General features: G+C 41.9%; 1 protein-coding gene across 1 annotated transcript; it reads left to right on the top strand.

Moving 5' to 3' along the window:
* Positions 1–631: 631 nt before the first annotated feature.
* On the top strand, positions 632–15,841 carry sfrp1a (secreted frizzled-related protein 1a; the record flags this gene model as incomplete). Its single annotated transcript, XM_080738561.1, has 3 exons — positions 632–1,160; positions 6,900–6,980; positions 15,516–15,841. 3 exons carry the CDS (start codon positions 632–634, stop codon positions 15,839–15,841), a joined length of 936 nt encoding a protein of 311 aa, XP_080594687.1.
* Positions 15,842–16,446: the final 605 nt, after the last annotated feature.

Raw genomic sequence — 16,446 nt, 5'->3', positions numbered from 1 at the left:
CCCTAATGGGTCCATTTGGTTCCATTTGGACTACACTCTCTGAGTTACAGACCCCTAGGGTCCGTTTGGATCCTAACTATCATTTATCTGGGGATTGGGGACCCCCTGGAGCTCCCTCAAGGACCCCTGCCCCTCTTTGAGAACCACTGAGTTAAGAGATTTTATTTTCGTTGAACGGTCAGGTCAGGTAGTTTGTTTTGACAAAGGAAGGAGAAAAGAGTAATGAAGGGGGGGCAGGGAGGTTGGTAATTGAGCACTTTGATTGACACAAGAGTGCCAAAAGGCACAGGCGCTCTCCGATTGGCCGAGGCGTGCTTTACAATCTCCCCTTGTTTCTAAGCTGCTCACAGAGCAGGCAGTACTCTCAGTCAGTCAGTTATCCTCGCAAGCTGCAGGAGCCGCACACACGCCGGAGGAGAGCACAGCAGAGCAGCCTGCTGCTGTGGACTAAACAACTGAAACACCAAACCTTCTTCCAAACTAACATTTATCAGCTGGACATTTATCTTTTCCCCTCCCATCTCAGGCAAGTGTGTTGCTTTTTAGTTAGCCTATATTTTACATAGTGCCTTTTGTCTTCTTTTTTAAACTCCTGGTTACAAAAACAAACTAAAGAAAAGAAAAAACAATCATGAGGTGGTCTACTGAACCTTCGTGGAGAACGATCCCCCTCGTTCTGACAGTGGCTCTGCTGTCAGCGTGCAGCGGCGACGCCTCAGAGTACGAGTACCTGAGCTGGAAGTCGGACATGTACAACGGGGGGCGCAGCTATGGCAAGCCTCCCCAGTGCGTGGACATCCCCGAGGACCTGCGGCTCTGCCACAACGTGGGCTACAACCAGATGCTGCTGCCCAACCTCCTGGAGCACGAGACCATGGCGGAGGCCAAGCAGCAGGCGGGCAGCTGGGTGCCCCTCGTGCACAAGAACTGTCACCCGGGCACGCAGGTCTTCCTCTGCTCGCTCTTCGCGCCCGTGTGCCTGGAGCGCCCCATCTACCCGTGCCGCTGGCTGTGCGAGGCGGTCAGGGACGGCTGCACCCCCATCATGGAGTCCTTCGGCTTCCCCTGGCCCGAGATGCTCACCTGCGACAAGTTCCCCCAGGACGACGTGTGCATTGCCATGACGGGGCCCAATGCCACGGAGGCCACCAAGCCCACAGGTCAGTCACCAAGTCTACGCAGTGGATCGTTCTTTCTTTCTTTCTTTCTTTCTTTCTTTCTTTCTTTACCACTTTCCATGGTGATTGATTGATTGATTGATTGATTGAATAGGCTAGTAGTAGCAGAATTAACAGTTTGCAATAGAAAAGAGTAAAGTTTCATGACCGCACAAATAGCTAATGCACAATGGGGCATGCCAAGATAGGTTTCTGTTTCTATTCCAGTGTTTCTCAAACTTTAAATTTTCAAGGTCTCCCCTTAACTCTGACAGTGTACAAATGGAACCAAAAGAAAACGAATCCGTTAGGGTTCATTTGGTTCCATTTGGTACACTGTCAGAGTTACAGACTTGTATGGGCCAATTTAGACCCCCCCAAAGGAACCCACACAGAGTCCACTTTGAGAACCACTGGTCTATTTCTAAAGTTAAAAATAAAAAAATAAACTAATTATAATTTATAAGTGGACCAAGCCTTATCATGCAGCAACTCGGAAGTATTGATTGTAAGTGATTATGTATTGTCAAGGAAGAGTGCATGGGCTACTTAACTGAGATAACAAAATAGCCAGCACTTTTGCCACAGTGTAAGAATTGACACCCATACAGCTCAATGACCATGAGAATGTTGTTACAGAGGTTAAGGTTTGTTTGCAGATGCAAATCCCAACACAAACAAATCATGTCCAAACCTTTTGGGTGGAATTTACCCATGACTCCTTGCAATTGATCCCCCACCCAAACTCATTATAATCACATTTTGAGTCCCATAAGCTCTGACCTTCGCAATGGTGTGTGTATATTAATGTGAATAATGCCTACATCTGAAAAAATGGTTATGTTGTAATATAGCAAATTCTCAACAGATGGTAGTCATTTATTTCAAGGTGTTCTGCTGGAGTTGGAGGACAATGCTGGGAGGCGGTCCAGCAAGCACACAAGCAAATACCTGCATCTAATAACTCATTTCATGCTGACCTGTCAATGGCCAATAAAAAAAAATATATATGAAGGAACAATGAACACCATGCATAATTCCAAAACCAGATTGTAGGGATGTGACGATATGAACATTTCATATCACGATTATTGTGACAAAAGAAATCGCGATTTATGATATTATCACGATAATCAAAATATCCCCATTATCCTGAGGCGGAATATTTGACACAGACATTTGGTAGAGAGTAGGGGGAAAAAAACGGTATCAAGTAGGCCTTATAAGTACTTTTTAACAATTATAGAGGGTTGAAGTGGTACTGGATATGCAGCTTGGCAAATAAGCGCATGACGGAGGACGATATCGCGATAAATTAAATCTCCACGATACGATTATCGTGAGTCTTTTTTACCACGATAAACGATAATATCGCTTATCGTCCCATCCCTACCAGATTGTGCAAATAATGACACAGAGAGAGGGAGGGGGGAGAGAGAGAGAGAGAGAGAGAGAGAGAGAGAGAGAGAGAGAGAGAGAGAGAGAGCGCAAAATAAATGCAAGCCAGGGTGGATATGGCAGAGTTAGAGCCAATAGATTCTAAATAATGCTTTCAAGGACATTTTACCCCCCACCCTTACAAATCACATTTCTCACTAATGGTTTCTTGGCTGGAGATTTCTGAACCCTGTTGGGATTTTGTGTCTCTCGGTATGAAGTGAAGCCTAAACTGAGTAGTCTCAGACACCTCACGCTGAATGAGGGAGCAAAACCTTAACACAGTCCAGGTTAAGTTGTGTTTTCCGTTTCTGAGCCAGATTTGACAAATGCCATGGCAACCGCTGAAAAATGCACAAAAACAACATGCCCGCGGAAGAAAATACCTTGGGAATTCGAATTAGATTTTGTTGGAAAACGCGTGTTATTGTTCAACACTTGAGGGTTGTGTTTTAGAGCCGCGTCAGTGACTCCGGCACAGTGGTTCACCAAACAGTGGGCCGGGACCCATTTGTGGGTCGCGGACACATTGGTATGGGTCCCTTAATTTCTGGTTTCTTACATTTTGTTATTATTTCAAGATTTTTATGAATATTGAATTTTGAATAAGATTTTTTGTAATTTCATTAATAAATACAATAAAAATAGAAGAAATTCCATAAATTAGACATAGAAGTAGTGAAAATAGCTGATCTACAAGCTCACAACACGGTGTGAAGCCACGCGTTGTGAGCTTGTAGATCTGCTGTTTTCACTAACCGATCTAATTTTGCTTTTGGGTAACGAGCTAAGACGAACCACTGCTCTGGCAGCCCTCAGTGTCTTCCTGAGAGTGGTTTATATTTGTTACCTTGGTGAGGTAATACTGGCGCAAAGGGAAATTACAAGTTGCTTCATTCAATCACGCCTATAAATCAGGGGGTTTTTCCATCATCCGCTTCAATATAAACTATGACAGCACAACTCAAATTACAGAAATATATCAATGTATCCTAATCCATTTTGAACATAAACATCACAGTGATTGATGGCAACAGGTAGAGAGGTCTCCTTCTGCAGTAGTGCTGCTATTACACAGCAGTAAGGCAAGTCCTGGATGTCTAAGCTTGGGGGTGGAGAGGTGAAGAGTGGAGTGGTAGCAGTGCTGGTAGAGGCTGACTGACACGGAGGTATGGACGGGGGCCCGGTTTCCCGAGAAAGGCCCCTTTCTGGAGGCTGCAGGGACCACACAGGGATCCGTGGCCCCCAGACGTCACCTGTTATCATTCGTTGTCAGCGGCCAGTGATAAATAAACTGTTTGCACCCCCAACCCAGCAGGACACAGGCTTTTGGGTTGTTTAAAGCCTCTCAGGGGGAGGCATCTCCCATCTGCTGAGTTAATGTGAGAGGTTTTTTGTTTTTGTTTTCTTTTTTCAATCTCAATTCACAAACTTTGATTCAACTGCTGAATATTCATTCCTTTAAGAGTGCAGATGCAATTGATAGCTCCTTTGTATGATCAATGGGGCTTAAATGACCATATCGACGGTCTGGCATGTGTAGCCTATTCACTATGCCTCACCGTATACTGTACTTTACATTACTGCTGCAGACCAGTTTGCATATGTTAGTTTTTTCTGATTTTAGAAGAAAGCAGCCTTTGGATTCTAGTCATTTCAGTGCAGTATGAAAATCAACGTGCATATACCAAATTGAGAGAGGGGAAAAGATGAGAACGTTTGTTCGTACACACTCAGAGTTATATAGACACTGAGGATTTGACTGTGTCATCGCACTAATGGATGCTAACAGAAGTAAGCAAACAGTGCTGACCACTAGCTGCAGAAATAGACTGGTGATAATTGGTTTAAATGAGAAACTAAAAGGGAGAAGTGGACCCTCTCAACTCTCCACAGTGTTTGTTTTCACAAGCTCTTTACACCTGGGTGTTACTTTCACAAGCTTTTGTCAAACACATGTAATAGACAACTGGCAAGCATAGCAGAACACAGAGTATAGGATAATGTAGACTTAAATGTGTGTTTTTTTAAATGTGTGTTTTTGCAATACATTTTATTTACACAATATTCATGTTATTTAGATAGTTGTTGCTAGTTGCTTAAAATGTCTCAATGTCTATGGAATTTGTTATCTTCATATGGATCCAAGTTTGCTAAGCAAGCTCAGCTGTTTTGGCGTAGAAGAATCAATCACTCCAAGTAGAAAAAAGTTATATGAAATCATGAAATATTCACGGATATGCCTCTAGACCAAACCTCTTTTTGGCAAAAACACATTTTGGCTCGTTGACCATAGTCAAGAGTCAACCATTACTGTAAATGAAATGTCATAACATTCTTGATAGAATATTGCCATCGAGGTTCTGCTTTTCCTCCCAAGATTCTAGCATTTATTCCTCTTCCTGGTGCACTCTGGGAAGATGCCATTTCTGACCATGGTTAAAAAATTACATCTCAGGAAACACTAAGTGATGTGCATATTTACAATAAACAGTATAAGTATAGATGTGTTTACTTTTATCTGGCCTGATACATTTCAATACAATGCATAAATGGCATATATTTCTTAAATCTAAGAATGGGTGACAAATTAGCTGTGCGACATTATAATGTAAGTGACGCCAAGTTGGCAAGGTTGCAGTCTCACTGTGCCAAAGTATCAGGGCCCAGGGGCCACTTTAATGTATAGTGTAGATCTCAGAAACGGGCATGTGAGCAGAAGGTCATTGGTTCAAATCCCATACTGGCTGGGAAAGTAAATGAGAGATGCTGTACTCCCCCTCAGCAATTACCAGTGAGCTGCCTTTGAGCAATGCAGTTAACCCTCAATAGCTTTAGGGGAACCACTCATGTGCCAACAGTAAGATTGCGGTTGTACTAACTAAACAGCTCCCAGGTATGAATGTGATTAGCTTTGTGAATGTTAAGTGCACTCCTTCCAAAGCGAACCTTCTGGACAAATTAAGCAACTATTCCCTGAAAAAAAGAAAGAAAAAAAAAAGAAGAAAAAAAACAACAACACACAATGAAATCCTTAAGTCAGTGGTTCTCAACCCAAATTATTTTGGGGGGTCCCCGAGATGATTAGCTTAATGTGCAACACTGTTTTCTCACTCAACAGTAAACAAACCAACATACATTTTAAGTTCATAGAGGGTATAGTAGGGCTAAAGTGACAATTTAAGGACCTTTTTAATACCTCTAAAAGGACAAATTAAACATTGGCCAAACTGTCAAATATTAGAGGCAGAAATTGTGAAAATAGCCGATCTACATGTTGCGAGGCGTTGTGTTGCGAGGCGTTGTGAGCATGTAGATCTGCTATTTTCACAATAGAACCGTGTTATACAAAATGTAATGCCTCAACTCTTAGCGCTCGTCAGGGTGGGGTTAAAATATGATTATTTTGGGGGTTGCGGCCTGAAAAGGTTGAGAACCACTGCCTTAAGTTACAGTGTCCATAGTCTTAAATAATTATAAGACTGTCTATCTCAGTGTAGGTGGATGCAGTTTTTACTGCAGCGCCCGAGTTACAGCCGGCTATAAAAGCTGAGGACATTCCTGACTGAGGTCAGGTCATCAGGGTTCTGACCAGCTTCTCAGAGCACAGAACTAAGAGTTTTACTGTCAAAGACAAGATAATATCTCCACACAGACACAGTGTATTGGTGGAAAGCACAACTGACCCAATGCATGAAGGATTGGAAAGTGGGAAACACGGGCTGGTTTGTCAGTGGTTCTCAACCTGTGGGTCGGGACCCTCAGGGCGGTCCCCAAATAATTTTGGGGGTTCCCCAGATGATTAACTTAATGTGAAATATTGTTTTCTCACTCAACAGTAAACAAACCAACATAAAGTTTAAGTGTATAGATGATATGTGCACATTTCTAAAGTGATAATTTAAGGACTTTTTAATTGTCAAATATTAGAGGCAGAAATTGTGAAAATAGACGATCAACATACTCACATCGCCTCGCAACACGAGGCCTTGTGAGCATGTAGATCTGCTATTTTCACAATAGAACCGTGTTATACAAATTGTAATGCCTCAACTTAGTGCTCGTCAGGGTGGGGGGGTCCCCGGTTAAAATATGATTATTTTGGGGGTCGCGGTCTGGAAAGGTTGAGAACCACTGGTCTAAATGCTTTTGTACCTGTGATGATTTCAGTTCCTTTCTAAAGGAGAGATGACTGTTTTTCAGCCCCTATTCCAAATCCCTTTAGTTGTTTTAGATGTGAGTGTGATATCCGGCCAATCTTCTGTCTGTGCTATTAACTACAAAACTCTGTTTTAACCCCCCCAGGTTATTCACCCATCTGCCCTCCATGTGACAATGAAATGAAAACAGACGCCATGATGGAGCACATGTGTGCCAGTGAGTTTGGTAAGTGCCCTACCAACACACACACACACACACACACACACACACACACACACACACACACACACACACACACACACACACACACACACACACACACACACACACACGTGCATACGGGACATGCACACACACACAAAGTGACACGCACAAAACATGCAAAAACATGCCCCACTCTATTTTTACTAATCACCTGAATTTCATTGGTCAACACTTGATATCCCATTATATATTTACAAAAACAACACACACACACACACACACACACACACACACACACACACACACACACACACACACACACACACACACACACACACACACACAAACACACACACACACACACACACACGCTCATACACAGTAGCATGACTGTACATCACTCACCCCTCCCGTCTTAAATCTTCAAAGTGATTATGGTCTTTACACAAACACGCTTAAAGCATTTAAGCATCAATGTTATTCTTTGGGTGTGCTTATGTGACCACACATGAATTCTTCGATTCCAGTTAAGCTAAAAAAGCTTTCATTTGTTTTCATGCCTGTGATGATCAGTGCGGTTCATTGTACAGCACAGCCGTTCTTTGTATTTCTCTTTAAAGTGGGGCCCTCAGTGAGATCAATGAGGCTAATCTGTTGTTACTGCAGAAAAGAATCCCCATAAGTTTGCATAAAGGTAAGTGGGGAGAAAGAAAAGGCATAGATCAGACTCCCTAAACATGGCAGGTTTTAGTTTTTAACCCCTGAACTGAAGTCACGGTTCATATGTGCTTGTTAAACAATAATATTCTCTAACTAATGAATTGGGGTCACTAAGAGGGGCCCTAAAACCTTTATGTAGAAGGGCTTTGTAGCTGTAAAATAGGATGTTTGGTCTACGGTCTGGTCTGCCTGTAGTTTCAAGAATGCCTCTCCTTCAGTTTACTTCCAGCAGTCCACGGCTGGGGGTCAGTTCACTGTCAGTTCAAACAGCTTGACTTGTAAAACGAAGCAGCTCTTCATTGGTTAATGATGGGACGTTCAGTTTCAACTATTTCATTCAGTTTTAGCATGAATTAACTTTTCTTTTTAATTATAAAATTGGTTTTTCAGTTTTTAGAATTTCAAAGAAGAACAAAGAAGACCCATTTTAAATCAATGTCTCTATTGTTTTGATTTTGGTTTGGAAAGTAAACGGACCATAGCCTGAACAAACAGCAAGGTAATGGGTTTGGCAACATTGGCTTCCATCCGCAACAACGATTACATGGCAAATGTTGCCTTATTATTTATCATGGCTTTCGAGGGGAGTGATAAACTTTTGCTCTAGTCATAAAGTACTATAATCCTAGGAAAAAAAGACAAAACCCACTGATGTTACGGTCGAGGTTTTGATATATGCATGTTTTGGGCATGTTTTCAGGAGGTTTTTATTTGTTCGTCGTCAGGGGCGTCACACCAAATTCTGGGCCCTGGGTACAAGGATTCACTGCGGGCCCCCCATGAATGTTAACTATTGAAAAATAGCAGATATACAAGCTCACAGCGCGGCACCGAGTGCCGCGCTGTGAGCTTGTAGATCTGCTATTTTTGAAAAATCTTGAAAATGTGTGCAAGAAACCTATGTCAAGGACCCCCAAGATGATATGTATTTGGCCACGGACCCCGATCTCAAAATATTTAGTTCCAGAGACCCCCAGAAGCAAAATTTGAGTTAGAAATGTTCGCTTAAAAAAATACATATATTCAAAGATTCTCACACATTTTCACAACTTTTCAAAAATAGCAGATCTACAAGCTCGCAGTGCGGCACTCGGTGCCGCGCTGTGAGCTTGTATATCTGCTATTTTTCAATAGATAAAGTTATTAGGGCCCCTCCACCTTGGGCCCCAGTAAGTCAGTCCCACTTTCCTACCCCTTGTGACGCCCCTGTTCGTCGGGCTCCAAACCTCCGGCAGTTCCAAACTGAATTCCAAGTGCCAGGCCAGGGAAACATGGACCATGGTGTATTGGAAACAGACTTTTTTCCAGTTCTCAGGAAAGTTAAAAGTTGTATTTATTTAACGAATTGCCCGGTTGTTTACGCTGTGGTGATGGGACTTGCTTTTCATTCCACATCCTTGGTTTGCCAAGAGCAGAGTGGCACATTATTGGCTTGTTTCTTCTCTGATTGAGACAGATGTTGTTTTGCTTCCTTGTCATAAGCCTCTTAACGCTTGACGTCTGACAATACACAGATTGCCTCAGCATGGGGACTAACAATGGTTGTTGGACAAACCTCATGCCACTGACATCCTCACAGGTTGAAACCCACAAGGGACAAGCCTTCCACGGAATGCAGTAAACAGTTCGATGAGACGAATATGGATTATGATTTCCTCTTAGTGGGTAAACAAGCAATACATATGTCGGCAAAGTATTTTGGTTCTTGGGCTTATGCTTGGCTATAATATTTTTTCTCCCCTTATATTGGGTCTGGAGGCTTTTTTTGAGATTTTGTCCGAGGATAAAACTGTGATGGAACTGACCATGACTGAAGCAGACTGCAACATTAAGAGTTAATGTCTGTGTCGAGAAAAATATGTGCTGTGCAAATACAAAAATCTGGAGATCTGTTTTTATCCTCCCAACAAAGGATTAGGGCACTGCGCTCATTGTGATTTCATTATGCTAGTGCAGGCTTGACTAAGAATGGGCAACAGTGTTTGGCACATTTAGGAGCCCAAAATCCACACAGAAGGGCTGGCCTGTTTTGTTATGTTGATAGTTATAATACCTTTTTTGCCTTTATCATTTATAACAGTGGCATAGCCTGAGGCTATGTTCAAACTAATCCTCTTCACAGTTGAGGAAAACCACAGGGAGAATCAGTGACTTGGTATTTATTAATCTCTGTGGACCAATCATGTGTAAAATATGCCTTTCTGGCAACACATTGGCATTTTTGTCCACTGAAAACTTCAATTCCTGGAAGCATCTTGTTGCGAAAAAGTCTGTTCTCGTTTAAGTTAGAGGTTAAGTGTCAAGTTGTTTTTTTGTTATAATGTGTGCTGTTTGTTTGAAGTCCTACAAAGTTGCATCCCTTCTCCACACCCTTGACGTTCTTTTTGTGACTTAATCTAGTTTTTACTGGAAAATGTAGAGGCATGGCAGCTTTTGATTAGAGGTGATTGGAAAGGTGTTGCTTAAAGTAGGACATAAAGTACAACGTGTACAATGTTTTAACTATAAAGGCAGTGTAATCAAATAAATAATGAATGAACAGTAAATAAATAAACGTGTAGGTAAAATAATGTACAGGTAAACCAGATGAAAGAAATGACTGTCTTTCCTCCAGAATATCAATGTGTATAATACAGTTAAATACAGTTTACCTCTCTAATAGGTCATGTACTTTCGAGTGTGCAGCAATAAAATGTGAGCAATATGTCTCTGCTAGTTGCTTTGCTTCTGTTTTTTTATGATTACTAGTGGAATAAAGCATTAGCAAAGTATTACTGTAATTTGCAATAGTTCTGTTCCTCTTGAGGTGACTAAAGACGCTCCCTAGCTTCTTGAGACCCCCCTCCCTTCCCCTTGCCTTTTAGCCTGTGAGTGGTTTATGGTACATACCACTCAACACTTTGTTCCCACCCCCAATTTATCTCTGTGCTTAAGGTTTTTATGGCACCTCATTTTCACAAAACACACCAGAGCCCTTCAGGTAAATCTCTCTCTCTTTACTCTACTGACAGCTATAGCTTTGTTGTTGTTGCCAAACGGCTCCATCCCCATCATCCCCATGCCCCATAGAGTAAACAGCAAGGCAGCACAAGTGGGCCCGGCCCTGCACCGGAGCAGACTGATCACCTTGGTTTATCGCAGGGGTTCTCAAACCTTTTTAGGCCGTGACCCCCAAAATAAACATATTTGAACTGGGGACCCCCTCCCTGACAAGCACTTGGAATTGTAGGTAGGCCTATTACATTTTAATGTGACTCTGTTCCACAGATAAATATTGTGAAAATAGCTGATCTACATGCTCACAACGCCTCCCAACGCGAGGCGTTGTGAGCATGTAGATTGGCTATTTTCACAATGTTCGCCTCTTGCTTACTTCATATTTGACCATGTTTGGCCAGTCTGGTATTAAAATGGTCTTGAAAGTCCTTAAATTGTCACTTTATAAATGTGTATACCCTGTATACACTTATACTGTGTGTTGGTTTGTTTACCATTGAGTGGGGGAAAAAAATTACTTTAAGCTAATCTTCTGTGGACCGCCCAAAATAATTTGGGGACCCCTCTCGGGGTCCCGACCCCACGTTTGAGAACCACTGGTTTATCGGATCAGACTGTGTGTTCTGTAAGGTTGGGAACAGGCCTGGCAGGGCAGGCGTGTGCCCCCACCCCTCCACCCCCTTCTGTTGGGGTTTATAACACCCTTGGAGCTTGGGCCGGGTGTGTGGGTCATCCCCTCTTAACCTGACAAAGGAAACCCAGGTCAGGGGTCAGGGACAGAAAGGTTAAAGGAGAATTGCAGCGGAATAGACATTCTTGTTTGTTTTTTTTATTCTGGTAAACAAGGCAGTAGGGGTGTAACGATACATTTTAATAGCGATTCGATACATATCACGATACATGGTTGACGATACGATACATGGACGATATTGGTTAATTCATGGCGATACGATACAATTCGATTCAATGATTTAAAATCGATATAGTAACTATTTAGCAAAGAAATTAAATATGTGCGAAAGTTGTGGGCAGTGCAGGTTTATAAGGGAAACATGTATTATTATGGATATAAATAAGTAAACACAGTGATTCTCTGCCAAATATATGGACATTGTATATTGACAAACCTGCACCTTGACATGAACCCAGAGATTACACACATTTATCGATAGACCAGTGTAGCTATATGGAAAGGAAAAGTAATTAAACCCCTCCTTTTCATTTTTTCTTCTTAGAAATGCTAAATGCAATGCAAAAGTAGGTAGTATCGATACAATCGATTCTTTTCACTGCCGATTCGATACGATACAAATTCAAACGATACGATTCCATTTTAGCTGTTTCCATTTCGATATACTTCGATTTTTTAAGTTAAAAACAATATTTCGATGCAGTTACTATTATCGTTACACCCCTACAAGGCAGTCCTGTGATGTCACTGAATGATGATTGAAAGAATATTTCATGCTCCCATCCATGAATGGTATTTTTCCTGTTTTAAACATTACAACCTTTTTCATAATTCTATACATAAAGAAACTGTCACTGTGCATATTTGCATTGCTTCACACTACATACTACCTCTGTGTTGTTTGGCAGTGCAACAGAGTTGTCTTGCATACTGTACAAGTTACAAGATTCGGACCTCACATACAGTGAAGGGACACTTCCAGACACACCACCATTAAAGACCACCTACCGGGGGGGCATGAGATGAAAATAGCTATTTCAAAATAGTTGTGAAAATTATAGTTATGGGTGCCTCATTTTCAAAACACAGGCCCCAGAATGTACAGTATTTCAACAATGCAGATAAAGAGGAAATATTATGCACCTGCACGCTGGATACTCTTAATTCCATATTGTATGCACTGTGCCAATACATACACTACATTTTGGAACTCAGTAATGGGCAAATAACACATTCCATTATATTCCTAGCCAAGAATCCCAACCAACTCTTCCTCCTTCAGTAGTCTTAATTATTCATGCACCATTACTGGTCACTGTACAATTTGGCTGAGGTGGAGATTATTGCAAACAGCACAAGGTGCAAAGAAAGTTCAACAATAAGGAGTCTAGGGATTATAAAGCATGGAGGATTTATCCAGATGAAGTGTTTTCAGGGGTGGCCTGGGGCCTCTCTTTTATGAATCACTAATTATAAGTGCTGCCCATTTTGATCTGTTTGAACACTAAGCCTCCTCATTCTGACTGATCCAGGGACCATGAGCAGAGAGGGGATAATCCTTACCATGCGCACTGTTAATACTGGGGAAAAACAGCACTGTTCACTTTAATTGGCAATGGGAAGATGCATGGGTGAGGGAGCAGATGAACCAGAGCACCAGTCCTTTTATTTGTTTTAGATTGGTCAGTAACATTTCACTGTATAATAGATACACTCAAGCAATGAACGTGCTGTGCTGTGAGAGAGCAGGATATTCTTGAAACTGTCAAGAAAATCACATAAAAGTTATGGTTTATCAGCTTTAAGCTATGTCACCTCTCACCTGCACAACATGAACAGAACTTATGTTCAACATAAGGACATGTCCTGCACTGTAGCTCACAAGACATTATCTTTGATGTTGCTCTGCACCTTATCGTTTAGATCAATGCAGTGGATTTGAAGTACCATGTCACAAGGTCAGCTCTTATCCCGCAGAAAATATGCAGGAAATAAAGAGATATGTGCAATATATAGAGGCAGATGTATAGACTAGAGGGAGGGAGATTTGGACGGGAAAATCCCAGTTGTCCGGTGTCCCAGTTGTCCGGTGTCCCAGTTGGGCGAACAGACTGTAATTATTGTCCACGACATTGCAAGCGGCCGAGCGCCGCAGGCGCGAGTGCCCGCAAAGAGCGGGCCAGTGCCGCGCGGCCGGCGGAGCGCCGCGTGAGTTACGAAGCCATAGTGAATGCAATCGTTATATTTATGCGCACCATAAACGCATGAATGGGATGAAGATCGCTTGCTTTACAGTCTGTTCGCCCAACCACTGGGGCTGACTCGTGTTCTGATTCTTAAAGGGGAAGCAGAGGAAACAAGGAGATTACAAAGTTAAATAGAGTTTAATGAAAGATCGGGTACCCGTGGTTAAATCAGAGTGAGGTTTGGAGATTAACTGGTGGCACTGGGATATAGGAGGCTCTCCTGTAACTGAAAGATCACAGGTTCACAGACCGATCCCTGCTGCCAGTGTATGCAGGGGACCTTTTAAAAATACTGTATGTTTACACTGTATGCCTTTGTTAGTCTCTAAACCTTTTTATGATTAATATGTTTTTAAAGTACCAGTATGTGTTGTTAAACTTGTTATATACTGTGTGTCCATTGTATTTGTCTTCACTTTCATTGAAAGTATAGAAGTCAGGGTGTGGATTTATGACCAGATGAAGAAATCTGGGTAATCTGCGAGTAATGCTCCAGGCCCCTTTCTACAGCTACTGCTGAAGTGCCCTCGAGCAAGACACTTACAGTAAATGTTCTAGTGGAAGTGCTTAGTCACAGACAGGAGTATGTCTATGCTTGTTGGGGGATTAGAGCTGCTCAATGTCTACCAGTACTGTACTTGTAAATGAGTGTGACTGGAAGAATGTGCTTAAATGAAAGAGTGAGAAGCAGGCTAGTGCTGAAAAGGAGTGCGCATGTTCAGCAAACCCTTCACTGTAAGGAACTAACAATAAAAAGAAAAAAAAAGAAAAACTAAATTGTTAAAAGAGAATATTGATGGATTCTTTTGCATTTCAGTCAGTCCTCATGACATAAAGAGATGTCTTTGTCATACCCCGACCCTAGGTCATCCCCCATTCCTTTACAGAATTACAGTACTTAACCATATCTTCTTCTCCCCGAGGAGAGAATGCTCAGATTTGTCACTGATAGCTAATAGAAACTAAACATTCTTTTGTCCCCCTTTTATCCAGAACGGAGAGTATAGGCACTGTTCTCTCCTTATGTTTTTATTAACTGAGACAGATACTGTGAAAGTTGAGAAGGAGAGAGAGCGAGAGCATGAGAGCAGCACAGGAAAGCACTGACGGGATTCAATCCTTGGCTGGCCTGATCAGCTCTATGGGTTCAGCAGAGATTTGTGCTGCACAATCACTGGCCAAAACCTTCAGCCTTTTGGCTAACATGTTACACAGAGGGATTATAGAAGCGGTACTTCTAAATCATGCAATATTAAGCGGTACGCCTTAGTTGAAGGTAAACCGTGCTGCACAGAGCTGGAGCAGACAGTTGGCCACTACAAAACACAGTCACACTTCACAGCAGCTGGTCAGATGAACTGATGAGTCTTTGTGCGGGCCCATCAGCTGTCCATCAGCAGCACACAATTCTGGCTGTGGTGCTGTTGGGTGGACTGGAGCAGTGTTTCCCAAACAGTGGGTAGGGAAAAGGGTTTTGGGTCGTGGACTCATTCTTATGGGTTGTGAGTAAATATCCCTTTTTTCATCTCCTCCAATTTTGTAAATTATTTAAAATTGTAAAAAAAAAAATGTTCCTAACATTTTTCTAAATAGCTAAAAAGCAAATCTAAGAAATTCCATTAATAAATAAAATGAAAAAAGGGAATATAACATCTACAAGTTCACGCATCGCAATCCTCTTTGATCTTGTAGATCAGCTATTCTCACAAATGTGGGTCCCGGGGAGAATAAAGGTTTTTGAACTGCTCTATTGGAGGTTGGGGGGTCCACTTGGATTGGAGGTTCTACATTTACTTCTTGGCTGAGTCCAATATCGACCTCACACAGATAGGCTCGGGGTAATACCCAGAGCGCACATGGTTTTGGTTTTAATGTCTTCTTTCTTATTCTCCTTTTCTGCAGCTTTCAGGTCCAAGATCAAGGAGGTGAAGCGCGAGAACAACGATCGCAAGGTGATCCTGCAGAAGAGGAAGAAGATGCTGAAGACGGGGAACCTGAAAAAGAAGGATCTGAAGAAGCTGGTTCTGTACCTGAAGAACGGCGCGGACTGCCCCTGCCAGCAGCTGGACAACCTGAGCAACCAGTACCTCATCATGGGGCGCAAGGTGGACAAGCAGTACCTCCTCACGGGCATCCACAAGTGGGACAAGTCCAGCAAAGAGTTCAAAAAGGCCATCAAGAAACTCAAGACCTACAAGTGCCCTGCCTTTGAGAATGTCTTCAAATAATCCATCCCGTTTGTTTGCATCTCATCCTACATAAGAACTTGCACAACCAGAAAAAACAAAAACTGTCTTTTTCGCTTTCTATTGTTGTTTATATATCATATACGTTGGTATATTATACAGATAAACATAGACATTTTCAATGTTTTTGTTTATGTATGAACGGGGTGGTCTATGAAAACACACTTTTATAGGGTTGGGATTTTTATTTTTATTTTTTAGAAATTACAATGTAGTAAAGAGCCCTCATCACTGAAATAATTTCCACTATATGTATGTAGATACTTGTGTTAGACCCTCTCAGCTCAAAGAATGTGCTATGTGCCTGTAAAGGTATCCATGATAGTGTCTGACATGATTTCACTGAAATCGCTGCAATCAAACATTTTCTGAACATCCTCTTACTCTGATCATATAATAGAATCATTAGGATCAGTTGTAATTTAGAATCATGTGATCAAGGATGAGTTAGAAAACCTAATTGACAGTTTCTGGTATTCATTTTTAGCTTTAAAAGCCACACTGTAGCGACCTACAGTTCCAAATGGTATCATTGTTGAATAACTTATTGACAGTAGTTTGATAGAGTGCTTGCCTCACCTCATTGT

Source organism: Nannobrachium achirus (assembly GCF_963921795.1).
Source record: "Nannobrachium achirus genome assembly, chromosome: 12".
NCBI classification, from domain to species: Eukaryota; Metazoa; Chordata; class Actinopteri; order Myctophiformes; family Myctophidae; genus Nannobrachium; species Nannobrachium achirus.
This window is presented reverse-complemented; position numbering and strand designations above follow the sequence as displayed.